This window comes from Myotis yumanensis, unplaced genomic scaffold (assembly GCF_028538775.1).
Source record: "Myotis yumanensis isolate MYYU_CA2020_CCGP unplaced genomic scaffold, mMyoYum1.0.hap1 SCAF_3, whole genome shotgun sequence".
NCBI lineage: Eukaryota > Metazoa > Chordata > Mammalia > Chiroptera > Vespertilionidae > Myotis > Myotis yumanensis.
The window spans coordinates 14321263-14341005 of record NW_027223754.1 but is presented as its reverse complement, the minus strand read 5'-3'; the positions used below and the strand labels follow the sequence as shown (position 1 = coordinate 14341005).

Here is a 19743-nt window from a genome sequence, read left to right as displayed (position 1 = left end):
TACTTTTCATTGAACTTATGCTCTGATTTTTTGGTATTCTAGAATAACTCTTAATAATTAGTCCTAATCAAATCTTTAGCACGTGTTTTGTATCTAATCTTGTAAAATCTTAGGACATAGAATTAACTTAAATTTGTGGAACATTAAAAAAAAAATTGTGGAACATTGAAAAATGCTCAGTGGTTTAAACAATCCAATAAGCATCAATGTATATTAAATTCTTAATTATAACATAGTCACTATTAAAATTTTGTGACTAATGATGTAATTAATCCTTAAATTTATGTGATTTTATGCACTTCTTGCTTTACAGAGGTTTTATTTTGTCATGATAGTTGGCTGGTAATTTTTTTTAAAAGCTCCTAAGCAAATTATCTTGGAGCATATTGAACAGAATAAAATGCTGATGTCTCCATCAACCCTGCTGTCTCTTTAAAGTTGTGCTGGCTTTGCTTTCCTTCTATGGGGACAACTGTGGTGTGTGTGTGTGTGTGAGTGCGTGTGTGTGTGTGTGTGTGTGTGTGTGAGTGTATCTGTCTATCTTGGCTTTTGGGGGCTGTAGTGAGGTGGGCAGAGAGCCATTGACACAATTAAAAGACATAGGGTCTCCAGTTTTTACTCAAGTGCATGATTTTATCATCAGGTTACTTGATTTCTAAAACGAAAAGATCCAGCCACAGTCACAGTCACTAAGATTTTTGGGCTCTTTCTTCATCTGATCAATGACAAGTCCAGATGAAGGTATATATCACTTAAACAATGGTCACACACATCATCTCTTGCAGGTAGGTCTAGATCTTTATCCTTGAATTAAGTTGAACTAGTAAACATATTCTATTTTTGCCACCCACAATTATTTTTATCTAACTGCAATTTGTTGCCTTGTTCTCTGCATTCTTTGAAGCACTATGACAAAATGTTAGCAGGCCCAATGCTTCTTTGATGTAGAGTTGCTAAAAGCAGTATACGCTGTATCACCCAGTTTTCTTTTTATTAATCAACTAGAGGCCCGGTGCATGAATTCGTGCACCAGTGGGGTCCCTCGGCCTGTCCTACAGGATTGGTCCGAAACTGGCTCTCCAACATCCCCCAAGGGGTCCCAAATTGTGAGAGGGCACAGGCCAGGCTGAGGGACCCCACTGGTGCACAATCAGGGCTGGGGAGGGATGCGGGAGGTTGGCCAGCCAGGCAGGGACTGCGGGAAGGCTCCAGGGCATGTCTGGCCCATCTTGCTCAGTCTTGATTTGCCACACTCCAGCAACAAGCTAACCTACTGGTTGGAGTGTCTGTCCCCTGGTGGTCAGTGCATGTCATAGTGAGCAGTTGAGTGGCCTTAGCGTATCATTAGCATATTACACTTTGATTGGTTGAATGGCCAACTGGTCAACTGGACGCTTAGCATATTAGGCTTTTATTATATAGGATGTATACATTTTATTCAGTGTAATTTTGGTTTCCCATAAGAAGCTCATATCTTTTTTTTTCCCCTTAAATGTAGTGGTAGCGCATCATTTGTTAAAATTCCCTTGTAACTCTACTACCAGGAAGGTCAATGTAGTTTAATTAATTACTCTATAGGATACAAATAGCTTATATATAGGTGAACTGTACTAATTTTAATGTATTTTTATATATTTATACATTTTTATCTCCTTATAAACATTATTTTCTAAATGTTTGTTTCATCCTATGAACTGTATTATTTGTGTGTATTGACTCAAAGTGAGAAGTAAACAAATCAAAGGAAAATATTTTCCTTACACAACTATAAAAGTATAATTTTTTTCTTATCAAGCACATCTTCTCTAGTCATAAATAAAGCACATTTGATGTTTAAGTGTGAAGTGGATTGACAGACCCTGGAAAAGGCAAAGGGCCAGTGCAGCCATGTCTGCTCATTCATCATCCCAACTCCCTGAGTCCCTCCCTCAGAAATCCCCCGGGGCAATGAAGACAAGCAAGCTCCTCAGACTCCGAAGAAACCTGAGTCCGCTCTCCTGCAGAGCCCTCTGCACTTGTTTGCAGTATTGTGTGGTGATTAAGCCTGACGATGTGAAATATTTAAAGAAAACTGCTACTGAATGTAAATGTCAATGTGTTTAATTTCTTGCCCATGGCATTTTTACTTACTGCTATATAGTTAGATGTATTTAAGAATCACTTTGAAGAAGTTCAAAGCATTGAAGAAATAGTGAATAAAGACAGACAAAAAACAAACAAAATTAAAAAAAACAAACAAAAACCCCTGGCCAGTGTTGCTCAGTAGGTTGGAGCATTGTCTCCAAAGGTTGCCTGTTGGGTGCATATGGAAGGCAACCAAGCCATGTTATTCTCTCACATTGATGATACTCTCCCCCTCTCTTTCTTTTTCTCCCCCCTTTCCCTCTCTTTCTCCCCCTCTTTCTCTAAAATCAATAAAAACATACACTCTGGTGATGATTAAAAAATTTAAAGAAAGAAAAATGAGGAATTGTAGATTGTAATTGAGGTTTTTATATAATTTGATATGCCCTGATTCTTGAAAAATGAAAATGACAATATCAATGATGAGTAAATGATTCTGACAATAACAGCTAGCAATTCTAGGAGTTAATTAATTTTCCCAAATTTATTGAGCACTAAATAAGAAGAATTATGAAGAAATACAAGTTTCCATTTGAAGCATAAGATTGTGACTTAAGCACAGTTTGAAAGAAAAATTTCAGAACAATGACATTCTAATTATTTAATACCCAATTAGTCTTAATGTTTTACTGGGATAATGATATAGATGTTGCAGCATGGCTTTTATTATTTTTACAACACAGGATCGCATAGCAATCATTCTGGGTTTTTAAATCAACATTGTTTGTGACTGAAATTTAAAGTAAGGATGCTACTAAACAAAAATAATTAAAACCAAAACTATCTTTTCTCATTAATATTATTCCATGTTCAATTTTCAGTTTATTCTCCTTTTATTTTTATTTTCCTGCTATTGAATGATAATAAGACATACGAAAGTAAAAAAAGAAAAAATCTTATTACTTTTTAGCTATTGCTTTATCAAAATTAAATAATACTTTATAATGCAATGTAAGAATAAGCAACATATAATTTAATACCTTATTCAAGTTGGCTAAGAAATATTGAAGAGCAATTAATTTGGTGAAATTAACATTTATATTTTTAAACTACTTACAATAGTTTGTCTTTTCTATTATAGATCAATGTAATGTTATTGGGAAATAAAATATAATTATCTCCATGATATTATTGGAAAGGTAATTATATTTTTAGCAAATCCAATTACTACAGAATTAATGGCCAGTTTTATGAACAAAGTCTATATCAAAACTACATAATATTACACATGCACTGCCCAAAAAATGATTTTTTATTATGTTTGTCACATTATAGCAGTTTCCTAAGAAAATGTGATATGTTTCACAAAAATGGAAACTTCACATTTTATCCATGTTATTTGATGAGAATGTCCTGAAAAATAGAAACTATTATGCTATCAACATGTTATATGAACATATAACATCTAAAATCACACACCCTGTATGTCACATATAAAAAAAGAACCACCTTGCTAATATAGACATTTATAATTAAAAAGTAGAAATTTTGACCTGGTTAATGACTCTGGCACATGTTTAAAAGTTCTTGTTTTTTTCTTGAAGGAATCTGACCTCTTAGGATCTTGTATGTTCTTTAATCACTTCTTAAAAACAACCTTAGTCCTCTCAGCTTTATTCTAAGAAAAATAAATTCTGTAAAGAAATCTTGAATTCACTCATCTCCTCCTATGAAAAACTGGAATCTTACACGTCATGGGGGGAGGGGTAGTATTCTATTATTAACATAAATTTAACACAAAACCTATACTTTTATAAGCACACAAAATACTTCTCAATTGATTTTTTTAAATCCCAAATCTAAAAATGTCGATTTATTTAATTTTGAATATGTCTGAGCTGTCATATGTATAAAATGTTTTCTTTGCATGTATTAAATTAGAAATGATCTGGTTTCATAGTCTCAGAAAGAGTCTGGATTAGAATGAACACAGCAGGTCTGTTCAGGCCTTCCTTCCATTACACATATCCCTTGCAAATGTAATCGGCAGGAAGGTAGGCTTGTATGAAAAAATTAGAAGGGCAGGATACAAGACAAATGGATATTTGCTTTGCTGACCAAACATATATAGAATTTTGGGAAAATATGACACATGTAGCTACTGATAAGAGACATTTTATTTTCCCTTAAATAATGGGAATAAAATGTAGAAAAAGAATTCAGTCTGTCACACTTTTCTAATGGAAATCGATAGATTAGAATTGTTTTACTTAGAAAATGAAGAATAAATAAATTTATTTTTTATAAATGAGTCCATTTTTGGAAGTATATTTTAAAATATTGCAAAATAGTATCATGTTTATACTAAAAATCTCAGCTATGTCAAAAAAAAACTGAAATAAATTTAAAAAGTAGCAGGAAAAGAAGGTTAAATAGCTACTTTATGTAGATACAACTAAAATTAAAGTCTTTAAAAATGAATACTGATGGAATACATTGCTTAAATTCATCCTATTATATCTTCAAATTCTACCTAGAGATAAATGTATCCTAATATGATTTAAAATGTTTCCACACATCAGGTACACTTATTGTGATGTGTTTTGTAGTATATCTTTGCAACAGTATTGTAATCCAGTACATATTCCTCAACTACTATCAGAGAGATACATTGGCTAGAAAATAATCATAAAACTTCTCAAGTAATAGCAATGTATTTATAACTTAAGTGATCATATAATTATTACAATCACCACCATCAAAATACCAGATTCAAAATATAATTGTCTACCATTTGAGGGGCTGAAATTGCTTGATTCTTACAATATTCTTCTAAATAGGTGCCCTTATCTCTGTTTTAGAGATGAAATAACTGAGTCCCCAAGACATAAATTATTTTTGGGAGTCCCAATGGTTTGACTTCAAATGTGAACACTTCATCCCCTCCAAGCTCTCCCTTTTCTAGATATTTATTTGTCTCTTTGGGTCCATTGAAAATACAAAGCAACGAAAAGACGGAGGTCACCAAGAGTAGACCCCAATGACCAGGATATTAAACGGTTTTTAGTTTAAGCCTCAATGGATTGAGTATATTTGCATCCACAGATCAGATACAAGCTGCTATATCATTAACTTATTGATTTGCTTCATTTAAAATGAAGCATAACCTTTCTCCCTCCACCCACCCGTTCTCTCTGTCTTTTCATTCTTCTCTTTTCTTCTCAACTGACAAATACTGATACTATATTAAAATCAGTTGGAGACAATGGTTGAAAATACAATCATGATACTATCTTTCTTTATATTTCCAGCAGGAAAGCATGCAGCAAAATGCAAATGGCACTTGATTACTCCATATAATCAAACAGCTGTTCAGCTCTACTAACAATAGTTACTAGTATGTAGCTATTGTATTACAGTGGACACTTGTATATGTCTTTTTGTGTTTAATATACATTTAGGCATTTCCACTAAGGACCTTTTCTTTATTAAATCAAGACCAGGATATAAAAAAAAGTTTTATCTATCTAAAGTGTTCTCAACATTAAGAAAATCATGATATGAAAAACCTGCCAGCTTACGCCTGTTTCTGCAGTTCCCACATTGTAACAATAATGAGTTGGCAGGTCACTTACACTAGTGCCTGGTGCTTCTGGACTAGTTCTGTATCCATAGACATATTTCTTTTCTCTAATTTTGAATACATTTACATATGACCCCACTTCCTAATTGATATATTTCTATGGATCACAAAATACTAACCAGTTATAGTAATTTATAGATACCTACTGACCAACTATTACACTTTAAAGATATGTAAAATAAAATTTAATTATTATAAATAAAATGCAATTATATATTTTAGAAATATATGTTAAGATATAAGTTCCACTTTTGGTTTCATAAAATGAATAGCGTACCAAGAAGTATTTCAATACCTATAAAGGAACTAGAAGGAATAAAAATCATGTCTATAAATCTCACGTTTTAAATGATATAATTTGGTGTAGTTTAATTAGAAATATTAGAAACATACATGTGCATTAAAATGATGCTGTACTTATCATCGTTAAGAATAACTCAGTCCTCAAAATTGTAAGTTATCATTTGTAATATACTTTCATACATACAAACATAACACACAGAAAAAAATCAATAAGTAGTAGGCAATTTTCCCACAGAAAATTGTTATATTCTAAAAAAGTACTTTAAAAATTACACATAAATTCAATCTTTGTATTATCTTACATAACTATGACTAACTTTTAATTTGCCTTTCTTCTTATACAAATTGACTCAAATAATAATGCCATGTATTATGAACCTCTAAATTAAAATTTTGACAATATGATAAAATAGGTATTTATTACTTCTAAAGCCTATTAGCCTTAAAGTTTAGATGACTCAATATCAAATTTATAAGTAATTCATAAATGTTAGATTTATTATATTCAACTATTATGTCACTTTTAATTTATATAAGCTGAAAATAATAGTTATTGGTAAATTATTTGCCTAAAATAAAGGATACATAGACCACATAATGTTATATCTTACATGTTTGTTCAAGCCTATTTACTATAATTGAACACATACTAGGGAGATAGTTGGTAAGAAAATTGTGCAGTTTATAATTCAAGAGTAATAACAGCAAAAAATATATAATTCAGCCCCATAATAACACATTGACAAGAGGAATAACTACCGAACAGAGGAAACCATAGCTAGCCTCATGACAAACAAATCATGTGCAAGATTATTGGGCTGTATTGGGATGTCTAGTTATATATTAGAGAAATAATATACTTTTGCTTTTCCCAATTTCAACAACCACAAGAGTTTTAAATGGAGTAAGATGGTAGAAGCAATTTTACCCCCAGAGACTCACCTACTGTCAGCTGTCCAGTTAACTGCCCCATGTGATTTCTTGCATTCACTGTTACATTCCTGTCAGACTGTAAGACCAGTGGACTATCCTGGGAAACATGTATAAAATAAAGAAATCAAATAAAAAATAGATATATAGTCATAACTTAATATATAAAATTATACTCTGTTTGGGCATTATCAAAATTCTATTTTGTTGTTTTATATTGGGCAGTTATTTTAACATCCCAAACATGGGTTGAACAATATAAAAATAAGGGTGCTTCTTAACTACTGTACAGAATGGGAATGTTTCTACATTGGTAAATGGGCATTAACTATTGAGTGCAAGCATTTCCAACTTTTCTGGTTATTGTATGCATCATAGGCATTCTAGTCTCTCTCCTTCTCCCCTCCCAGGGGCCTGCTTTTGGAGATATTCTAGACCTTATCCAACTGAGAAAGTATCTTTTTAAGCTGAACTTGCAATTTACAGATCTCAGCTTAAATGTTTCCTCTAAATTGCTTCCCCTGAAAACTGTAACTATAGATTCATTCAATTCCCAAATTCCCAGTCTTCACTTATTTTGTTCAAAGTACTTATCATAAGATGAATTTATTTTGCTCATTTATGTGTTTACTTGTTTTTTTCTTTGTTTCTGTCACAAGAGAAACCATCCATGGCACAGGGACCATGGCTATCATGTGTACACAACTATAGCCCCACTACTTAACATACTGCTGAAGGAAAGCATTTACTAAGTGCTTACTGAATGGATAAATACATCTTCATAAAAAATATTTAACCATTTACCCCATGTAGAAATTATTTGTAAATCACAGAATGATTTAAGTAAGGAGGTATATAGAACATAAGGTGTTTGCCTGTAAATTCTTTTAGTATACATAACCTTGGTTGATGTTTCCTTCTATCACTGGCCTAGTACTTAATAGTAAAATAATTTATGGAGGGACATTATCATTGCCTAAGAAATTAGTATATGAGGCTTTTGCCACCACCTGTCTCAGACAATTAACTTACAACTGACCACATTATCATTTTTATGATCTAAAACGTAAGCAGGGTGATTATTTACAAACTGTCCATTCGTTCATTCAACAAATATTTGCTGTCTCACTCTGTGTGACAATGAAAATATCTCCCAATAGTATCTTCACAATCAAGATGGTGTGTCACTTCCATGTCAATGTAAATATACACATACTTTCATATGCAAGCCATATAAAAACTCTTTCTAGATTAGGATTTGGAATCTGTGATTTGGATAGACATAGAAAGACTATAGGCATTTTCTAAAGCTATTTTGTGCCCCTTTGGCGAGATACAAAGCACTGAACAAACACAAGCACACATACAAACTTTCTCTTAAAAGTGTGCTTTGCTAATATATCTAAACTAAGACTTGATTTTTTAAAATAATTTCCACATTTTGAAGATGATATGTATTTTGTAAAGTGAGGCATAGTTGTACAAAAACCATTATAATAAAATTTCATTCCCTTCCTGTCTCTCATCACAACTTATTTCTTTTTGCAAATCGTGTTATTTTTGCAATTAAAAAATCTGGTCTTTCTCTAGCCAGTTTGGCCTGTGGACCAAAGGACCCAGGGTTCCATTCCAGTCAAGGGCATGTGCCTGGGTTGCAGGATCCTCCCCGCCCCCGGCCCTCCTCAGGTGTGTGCAGGAGGTAACCAATCAATGTGATTCTCTCACATCAATATTTCTCTCTGTCTTTCCCTCTCTTTCCATAGATATTTCTATGCTTCAGGTATTTATCTTTGAAGATATCGGAAGTATTTTAAATTAATTACATCATTTGTTTCAAGAAATATGTTCAAATTCTTTTTACAATATAGATTGAGACTGGACTTTTTTGCAAAGAATTATACCCAGTAAGGATAATGCACAAAGCAAAAGCTCATAAAAGCACAAAAAGTATTTCATTTTATGTTGGAAAAATAAATACATGTTACTTATCTATCTTAAAAAGGAGCTTTTAATTAAATAACATTAATTTGAATGTTAGAACAGCAGAAGCCTATAAAGAAACTTGCTGTTCAAAACATACAAAATTTTGGTAGAATTTTCACTCACATTTTTTCAATATTTTATGATATAACATGTATGGCTGTAGTTTAGATATTTTAAAATCAATGACACTATATGCTTTCATTTGCATTATTAAACCTAAATTTCTGTGAACTGTAGCATTTTTTAAAAAGTCTGACCATTTTAAAATATAATTTAAGGACTATGATTAAAATAGCAATCTTTTTACTGATTAAAAATATAAACACACAGCTATCAGAGGCAATGAACAATCCTCTACACTATATTCATGTGGCTATCAATATCTATGTTACATCAGTATGGTAAAATGTGATAAGGTGAACTGAATCAAAGCCAAGTAACTATTTTTGGTAAATGAAATGTAATGCATGTAAGGACACCATTTTCATTGACAAATCACACCATATTTCTGCATTATAGATAAAGCACAGGAACATTTTGAGGGGTTAAAACCAAGGCCTATTTATCTTAGGTCCAACACATAACCTTTTTACACAATATCCCCTCAGTACCAATTCAAAAATATGTATGTGATAAAAATATCTATGGTAAAAATGATACCAACTCTTTCAATCATCTAAAGAGGATACAATCCTAAACTATCTATAAATCTGATAACAAAGCCATTTTAAGTGAAAATCAGTACCAAGAAACGACATCTTTCCAAAAAAAGATTGACAAATAAGAAGGTTTGATATCGTCTTTGCATTCATTTCTCCAAAGTTCTCTACATAAGAAAATCACTTCCACCAATAGATCATAGCTGTCCACTCTCTTCTTTCTATTCTCTCTTCATGCTCCTTTATATTGCCTGTCTGTGTTCCAAAACTTGGAAAGCCAGTCTAGTTTCAGATAGTAAAATAGACATAACAGTACTCCCTTCTAGCTTATTTTTGCTGGGAACATAATGGGGAGACAATTATTTGGTGGTATTATCTCATGGAGTAGGAATAAACATAGTCAGGATGAACAGGTGGCATTTTAGTCTGCACAATGCACTAGTATAAATATCTTTATTTTCTTTGGAGGAAGAAAAACTTCATACTTAGATTCAAGTATCTTTCCACTAAAACTAGGATATCCTCTATTCGTAGGTATTTCAGTTCTCAGGAGTTGACCTGCATCTTGGCTGTAACTACAGGAAATATACTTATGCTCTTTATGCTTCTTATGCTACTCTTGAGACAAAGCCAGTAGAAGATACAGGGAGAAAGGCAATGGCACCACTAAATGGGCCTGAGAACCTTTCATGCACATATTATTTAGCTGAGGATCTGGCTGTAACCTTGCTAATGGTTATCCTATATAATAAAAGCTTAATCCTATATAATAAAAGCCTAATATGCTAAGTGTCCAGTTGTCCAGTCATATGTTCAACCAATCAAAGAATAATATGCTAATGACCAGATGACTGGACAATCACTTAGCATATGACGTGCACTGACCACCAGGGGACAGACGCTTCGACTGGTAGGTTAACTTTCTCTGTGGTCTGGCAGATCGGGACTGAGTGAGTCAGGCCAGACATGCCCAGGAGCCCTCCTGCAGTCCCTCCCCAGCTGGCCAACCTCCTGCGTCCCTGACCAGCCCCGATTATGCACCGGTGGGGTCCCTCAGCCTGGCCTGTGCCCTCTTGCAATTCGGGACTCCTTGGGGGATGTCAGAGAGCCAGTTTTGGCCTGACCACGTAGGTCAGGCCAAGGGACCCCACTGGTGCAAGAATTCGTGCACCAGGTTTCTAGTAGAAAAATAATGCAAAATGTTCTTCTCATTGCAATGCCTTTGTGATAGGCTGTAAAACTGAGTAAGGAGGAAAAATGATTCTTTTCTTTGTATTTCTATTGAGCTCACCTTTGTTTATCATAAATATTTACTGAGTACCTCTGATGTGCCCAGCTCTTTGCTTGTCAGTGTGTGTAAAACAGTAACAGAAAGAGACACACTTTATTCTCTTACAGACTTCATAATCTACTAAGTCACACAGACAATAAAGCAGGTAAATAAAAAATAGAACAAAACAGAGAATGTTACACTCACAAGCTGCTGTGATAGGCATTTCTCTAAAAAAAGTATGTTGTACTGATGAGAAGATGTTGTGTATATACAGTGGGGCCTTGACTTACGAGTGTCCCGACTAACCAGGTTTTTGAGATACCAGCTGTCTCTCAGCCAATTTTTTGCTTGAGTTGATAGAGTAATTTGAGTTAACGAGCTCCTTAATGAGCTTGGTCTCGGAACGAATTAAACTCGTAAGTCAAGGCCCCACTGTATGTGTATAAGGTGTTGTATGTATATAAGGCACTTCAGATTCCTATATTCATTCTCTCAAGATTATCAAATTGTAGTAGAAACAGCAGCTAGGTCTTGCTGGTACTTAATCAGTGCCAGATGCTGCTCTAAATACTTTACATCTCTGAGCACAAAGTAAGATTGCCCATGAAAAAAATTAAGAAAATGAAGAAAGTGGTTGTAAGACAGGCAGTGGACCCTGACTGATTTCAAACAGTGAGTCTACCAAACGCTGACTGCTTGACTCAGCAATCCACAGAACTTCTCTGTACCATCCTTTCATTATCTGTACACAGGGTAATGATACATGATTTGTGGGGTTTCTAAGGAATTAATGATATAATATATACAAAATGCTCAGACGAGGGCCTCACCTTTGCTAGGGGCACTATTAGTGTTTGCTTTAATCATTTATTCCTCACTGCATTCCTGTCCTCTACTAATGGCAGTGCTAGCGACCATTCGTTGTGTTTCACAGTGAAGACACTGCAGCAAGGAGTACAAGTCAGTTGCTCTAAATCACAGAGCTAATAAATAACAGAGGATGTAGTTGTCAAACCCGGCAGTCCGGATCTAGAATCTTTCCTGTCAAGCAGAGTAAGATACACTCTCTCTGGTCAGTGATTAATTTCAAGCCTTTCTAAAATGGCAAACCAAATTCTGAAAATAAATTCAAAATAATGGGACACATATAATTTAAACTTGCTTTAAACATTCCCACCTCTGAAATATCTGATACATATACTGCCTAAGAGGTAAGATCTGACCTCCACATTAGCATCATCCAAGTTTCAGTAGGTCTGGTTCACTGTGTTTGCCCAGGTTGGAGAGGAAGGGGGATGCTCCTGACAATACCCTTCGCACACACATTTTAGAATACGTCACCTATGAGAGCCTCCCTAAATAATGGAACAAGTTATCCTGAAAGATAACTTGAATTAATGATACATATTGTTCCATGTAGATGGCATAAATTTGATATGTCATTTCTGGAGTTTGTCAGATTTTACCTGAGTTTTACCAGATACATTTTCTTTTTCTTTTTTTAAATATATTTTTATTGATTTCAGAGAGGAAGGAAGAGGGAGAGAGAGATAGAAACATCCATGATGAGAGAGAATCATGGATCGGCTGCCTCCTGCAAGTCCCCTACTGGTAATTGAGCCTACAACCCAGGCATGTGCCCTTGACAGGAATCGAACCTGGGACCCTCTTCAGTGTGCAGGCTAACGCTCTATCCACTGAGCCAAACTGGCCAGGGCTAGATACATTTTCTAATTAATCTTCACTGACAGAAATTATACAATTTTGCAATAACTTATATTATCTCCAAACTTCTGTCTTCCTTTTCCTCAATATCCAATCAGCTATGTCAGAAATGTTTCTGAAATACACAATTTCCTGTAACAGACTGGTAACTCACATCATGATAACCACTTCTTGCTTAAATTGATTTTTTTTCATATTCACTGTTAGTTTTAAAAATATCTTTAAATAAGAAAACATTGGCATGGTTAAATTAAAGCAAAACAAAATAAAACATGTATTGATTCCTCATTCCCAGTATGAAAAAATTCACATTCTTAACATATAAGGTACTTTATGATGTGCTCCAGTTATATTTTTGTAGTTCTATTTCACGCCCTTCACCATGCAAGAACTACCCACATTTCCATGTTTCTGAAAATATGCCATTACTGTGTATTCTCATCTTCTGTTCCCTATGCCTAAAATTCTTATCCATGTCTCCAAACTGGCCAAACTGTAGCTATTTTAAAGTCTTGGGTGACAGTTATGTCCTCTGTGAAGTTTTCCTGCCCCTCCTGAGTTAAAACGCACCTCCTGCTTTCCAGCGCCTCAGCTGGGGTTGATGACAGTACTTGTCACAGGACTTTGTGCCTTGCTTCCTGTTGATCATTCCTTTGTTTATATCCTCTACTAGAGGCCCGATGAAAGAAGATACATGCAAGAATGGGTCTTCCTTCCCCTGGCTGTCAGCACCACCTTCACTCCTGCCGGATCCGCCTTTCCACCTTCCCATGCTGCCCGGAGGCCCAAAGTAGCTGGGGAGGTGCGGAATGCCCGCGTCGTTGCCATGGCAATGACACAAGCATCCTGCCCTGCCCTGGCCACTAGTGTATGCAGAATAACCCACCGTCTTTGTTGGGTTAATTTGCATACCCACTCCTGATTGGCTGGTGGGTGTCACGAAGGTACGGTCAATTTGCATATTTCTCTTTTAATAGTGTAGATTACACTGGAAGGTCCCAAAAGTGGACTTTTGAAAGTATAGTTTGCATCATGCTTGGTACCTACTTCATGTTCAATAAATGCCTGTTGAGGGAATGAACTGATCCTTATATGTTTATGATGCACTCAGGCTGCGTGTGCTCACTTGGATGTGTGTTCAAGTCACACAGAATGTACATTGCTACTATTTTTTTTTAACCCAGAGCAAGGTTTTTTAAAAAAAAAAACGTTTAAGCAGAATAAGTCATATCACATTATGATTTGATTTATATTCATCATCTTTTGCTGCCCAAAGCAGACACCACATTCCTTCCCTTAAGTATTCAAACCACATAAGAAACTGCAAAACAGGTATTTTTTTTAATTCTTTGATTAATAAAACAATTAATTGAAATTGTTTCCTTCAGAATGCAAATTATTTAATTGCTGAAATACATATTTCAAAAGCATCAGTGTTGATTGTGAAAAGGGATATATATCAAGAGCTGTTAGACTGACTTCCCTGAATTATAGGTGTTCATGTGTTAACCTGAATGTGAAGTAGTGCAGGAGAAAGAGCATTTATTCATCAATCAACTTTTCTCTATTTCTACTCCCAACATGTTTTTTTGAGAATTTCCTCACTGTGGTTCATTTTCTGTTATGAATTATCTAGTCATGGAAGTCACTGATAGGAATATATTCTGAGGATGTTCTGACTCCTGAGTGACCTTTGCCTCTGCCCTGACTCTCTCAGGCTATGGAGTGAACACAGCGCCTAGGCTTACCCCTGAGGCCCTCCTCATCCCAATTACTACCCATGAGTGAGTCTGCAGAATAAACTGTAACCAATTACATTTCTTTTCCCTTTTACTTCCTGAAGTAAAAATTGAAGCAGAAAGATAAAAACTATTTAAGGAGCTTTATTTCTTTTTTGATCCTGCTCTACTTTTGTTCTAATTTTTTCCAGTCCAGCCTTTCTTAAGTTATTCTTGTTTCTATCTTTCTATATTATTGTATAATTTTTGTTATTTTTACTATAGTTTCTAGAATAAGTAAGGTATAAATAGAAAAATAGTGTACAATAATATAAATAATGTTAATATGCATATGCACATATTCAACATGACACAATGATGTTGTGGCCACTTAAATTGATACCAAGAAATGCTGAAAGTCTAAATATGAATACAGATAGTTATAAAGTTATATAGCGACATCTACCTAGCAATTCAAGATCAATAAAAGAATAATTTGCTTCAATATCTTTTAAACAATGAAGTGACAAGAGAATTTGTTGAAATTGGAATTTTGCAGGCATTTTGGTTGAGGCTATGCTTTTAACTGTAGAACAACCAACATAGTAATGTGTTATTCAAAAGAAATACCGTTAATTACTAGGTCTCTTCAGATCTTTAGAAAGATTACAGCCTACCAGAGAATATAAATATTAAATAATCATTTGTATATCTTAAGATAATTTAAAGAAATATTTTCCCCACATATGAAGATTACAATGGAAATAATTAAAAAGAAGGTGTGTCCTTGTGAGAAAGAAGATGCAATTTTTTTTTTCAATTCAGAGTTTCTCCAGATACCAAAATCACACTATTAATCACTAGTCTGGAATATTTTATTAAGAAAATATGGAGCACTCCATTAGTCCTCTGTACAGAGGTCCAATACACCCCTGATCTCCTGGGAATCCTCTAATTATACATTAGAAAAAAGTGAAAGTCACTTATCACTTGAAGAGATCATTTTGAACCTTAGAGTAGCTCCAGAAATCCATTTGACATTTTAAATGAGCCAAGGTTAACAGGTTACAGGTTAGCACTAGACTCACAGGTGATAGGTACAGTAAATTAATGGACAGAGTAAAAACAAACGTAACAGAAGCTTTACTTCTAAAAAAAATAAGTGCTAACATTATATAAACTAATAAACCTCACATCCAAAATTCATCTACATGTTGTAATAGTAAGCTCTTATAGAGTGCATTCAATATAACATACAATATATAATATATAAATGTCACTGGGTTAATGTGATAGTCTTATGATCAGTGTATCTGCAAATGGGGAAAACTGGCATTAACTAAGCTACAGTTTGAACATCTTAAAATATTTTAGAAAAACTTTTATGACCTTCAAGTGTGAGAATTATGTGCAGCTTGGTAGAAATAAATGAGAAGTGGGTCAGTTTATAGAAATCATTGCAACATGGCCTTCCCTTCTTCATGCTAGCAACCTAACTTGGAAAAATCAATAGACATTCTAAATAATGTAGCATAATGCAAAGGCAGAGAGCTTTTAACCTTACAAAATATTCAATAAGCAGCTTAACCGTCATCATGACATATACTTGGCTGCCACTTTGTGTTTGATTCCAGAGGATGCTAAAACTACCTCTTATACTTGAGCCATTAATCTTATGAAAATACAGTTAGCCTCTGTAGCCTCCAGTATATGTGTTTGAAATACTATATTTTACAATGCAAATGTAATTATCAATTTGTTATAGCCTGTTCCAATCATACTTTGTATAAAATATTTACTGGATTTATTAATAAGGAAACATGAATAAAAGTGACTCCAGAGAAACACTGAAGAAAAAGGCAAATTATGTTCCTCTTGAAAACAAAAACACATTTTTGCAAGATGAAATTATTTCACTAAAGTTTTAAGCCATTAGAAATGATGCCCAAGCAAAATTATATTGCCTTGCTTCTCTTTCACTCATAGGCAACTGAGGTGCTACCTGAAACTAACAGAATGAGAAAGTAAAATTTTTAAAAACGAAGGCCCTTCTCTAAACACCTAGATTCAATAAAGGCAAATAAATATTTTGATTTTTTAAATGAAGAGTTATATTAAATTTACTTCCTTAAGAAGTTTTACTGAACATACTATTTTATTAACCTCCGTAGAACAATGCAAAACTAATTTGATCATTAGGATCAATGTTAAGTATAAACTGACTAGTTGAGCTACCTCGATGTTTGTTATTCTTAAATTTACATGTCAATATATTGACCAACGTGTAATACTGAGAATCTACCAATTTAAAGCTGGAAAAGAAATGATCAAACCATTTTCAAGGTGTGTATTCACTTTAGGCTAGAGTAATGGTTTCCACAAACTGCCTATTAAAGTATTGTTTTAGGGGGGTTCAGGTTCTCTCTTTAGGATGAAAAAAGAATCTATTAAAAGTCAACTGAGAATTTTAAGACCATCAGGGGATCTAAATTCAGAAGAAAACTAAAATCGGTGTAAAAAAATTGCTGATTTTTCAAGACAAAAATATTCCTAAAAGATTTGGTATTGTTAAACACATCTCTCTATATAAAAGCCTAATATGCAAAGTGTCCCCTTAGGAGTTCGACCAACTGGGAGTTCAATCGCTTGCTATGATGTGTGCTGACCACCAGGGGGCAGTGCGGAACTAAGAGAGGCCCTGGCTGGCATCTAACAGCCAGGGTAGTGAGGCCCTGGCCAGCAGCCGGCAGCAGCTAGAGACCCTATCCATGTAAGAATTTCGTGCACTAGGCTTCTAGTTGAAGAATAAATAGGAATGTGACCTATTTCTGTCCTAAGAAATTTAAACATGACAAATGAGACATTCATAGAAAGGACAGGCTATAGTTTTTGAGATAATTTAATCTGTGACAGCATTAATCCTTGGATGATCATGTAGTTATCAATTAGTAAAAAACTGCACTAACTGCCATTAAACCAACCTTGCATTGAATGAAGCTTAATTTTGTAGATAAAATCATTAGTAATTAAAAAAAAATATAGTAACAGGTTAAAAATTAAGAACCTCATGGATATGCTCAAATGTTATGAAATGACATATGGTTTAATGAGTAAACTGTTCTTTGCCTCACAACTGTTCCTGTTGCCCTATGTCAACTGACCAGCACTGTCCAGTAGAACTATCTGTGATAATGAGAATTGCTGGCATTATCCAATAGAGTATCCACCAGTCTCAGGTATCCAATTAGCACCTGAAATTAAAACTAATTGTGCATTTTATTTAATATTAATTAATTTAAAATCTAATATCCATGTGTGGCTAGTAGATATAGTATCGAAAAATATAAAATTATAGAGCTATCCAGACCCATCAGAGTAACCTCTTTAAAGAATTCATTCCCTCTAATTTCTGTATTCAATTTTCAGAACATCTATTTTATTTTTTGTTTATTGCTTAAAGTAATTTATTACATTTAGCCTTTTATCTTTTTATTGTTTTCAAATTTTAAAGCTTCAAAAATGAATAAACAATACATATATCATTGCCATCATCAAAGATATATCATGATATATGAGGATTAATTTACAATTTTTAAAAATGATGCAAAACTTAAAATAAGTTTCAGACAATGCTCCAGAAAAACATCCGACATGCACACACAGCTTTCTAAATTAGAAAAATGAAAATGTGAGAAATAGAATCCAACACTTTATGTTACAACAGCTAAGTAAAACAAAAACAAAATTAAGAAGTCCTTTATCAATTTCTTTTATACTATCACTTATACATTTTTGTGCTTTTTTACATGGATTTGTTTTTTTTTCTTAAACTTTAAAGTAAGTATGCATTTTGTGAAGAATGAGGAGATAATTACTTTGGAATTGCTTCATATGAAAACATGATTTTTGCTTTAGTTTTGATTTCATGCTTTTGTTTTTGTGTGTAATGAAAGTAGAGATTTTTCTTAAGTACTACTTAGTAAAAAATAACATTTTAAAACTTTCCTTAAACCAATTGTAGAATGCAAATAAAAGTATAGCAGTTTATGAGAGAAAATAACCCAGAAGCGTATGGTACTATCTTTCAAGTCTATGAAAAAACTTAAAAATCATTAAAAATACAATTGTGAAGATTTATATTTTGATAAGTCTGTGTCTTATTTCTGACAATGTTCCTAAGATAAAAAGAGGATTTTTCTTTTCGTGTCAACGTCTAAGTGCTAGAATTTAAGGTAAGTCCAAACAATTCTTCCTTACTTAAAATCATAAAAACTGTCAGTTTTAATAACTTAGTCTGTATTAAAGAGTCTCATTCCAAGTAGTGCTCTTCTTACACAAGACAGCTTTCAGCACTGGAAGGGATCCACAGGCCAGCAAGAGTCTACTGAGCCTGAGTTGGACTAGTATATGTCTATCTAAACCCCCGGCCCCTGCCACCTCAGCTGACTCCTTTTGAGTACCAGTCTTGAATACTTAGCACAATTCTGAGATCAAAAGGCACCTTATCAAAGTCTTAGTATGTTCAGTTCTGACACTCTATGAGTCATTTGGGTTTATACTATACTTATAGAACTCATAAAGTCAACATTTAATTGATAGAATTCAAGTACCTGCCTAATTTACTCTTGTAAAGAGGATTAAAAATATTTTCTAAAAGTGGCTGAAATCCTAATACGAATAGTTGATGTATTTTATGGCCAGTGCTAGTATTATTTCTTTCTTGTTGGTCCTGTAATTCTTCTTAGAAAGACTAATAGAAATGCCAGAGTCTAGAATACTACCAGTTCATATGAATTAAACCAAAATGTAATGACCCATTAGTATGGAGCAAAGGCTAAAGAATCCTATATAATAAAAGCCTAATATGCAAATTGGCTGAATGGTAGAACCACCGATGGAACGACCGCTCGCTATGATGTGCACTGACCACCAGGGGGCAGTTGCTCAATGCAGGAGATGCCCCCAGCCAGCAGACCCCAGGCCAGCCAAGGCGGGTGCCAGTGGGGGCCCCCCAGATCATCCTGCTGGTCGTCCCATAGATGGAGGTGATTGGCTTTGGCGGCGGGGAACAGGGCTGGTGAGCGGGTGGCACCATGCCAGCCAAAACGGATGCCAGCGGGGGGCCCCAATCGCCTACCAGTCACCCCTCAGATCAGCCCTGATCACCGCTCAGGCCTAGAGACCCTACCAGTGCATGAATTCCATGCACCGGGCCTCTAGTACAAATATAACAGGCATGATTCTTGTCTTAAAGTGTCTTCTATTTTGGTGGGTGAGGCATTAATGCAATAGAGTGGAAAAATACAATGATATATGTTTTGTAGAGTTCTATAGAACCACCAAAGGACTCACCTACTACACACAGGCATAGTTAGGGGAGGTTTTCTTCAATACTTGAATGTTCAATAATGTGTAGCCAGGAGAAGGTAGGGACCCAAAAAGGAA

General features: G+C 34.4%; 1 protein-coding gene across 2 annotated transcripts in view; it reads right to left on the bottom strand.

Annotated features, from left to right (window-relative positions):
- Nucleotides 1–19743, bottom strand: part of SGCZ (sarcoglycan zeta) — a 611636-nt gene that overhangs the window by 62112 nt on the left and 529781 nt on the right. For both annotated transcript variants that reach the window (XM_070407376.1, XM_070407377.1), the window contains one exon: nucleotides 6953–7040. In XM_070407376.1, the coding sequence (XP_070263477.1) occupies nucleotides 6953–7040 (88 nt within the window). The remainder of the gene's footprint in view (nucleotides 1–6952; nucleotides 7041–19743) is intronic.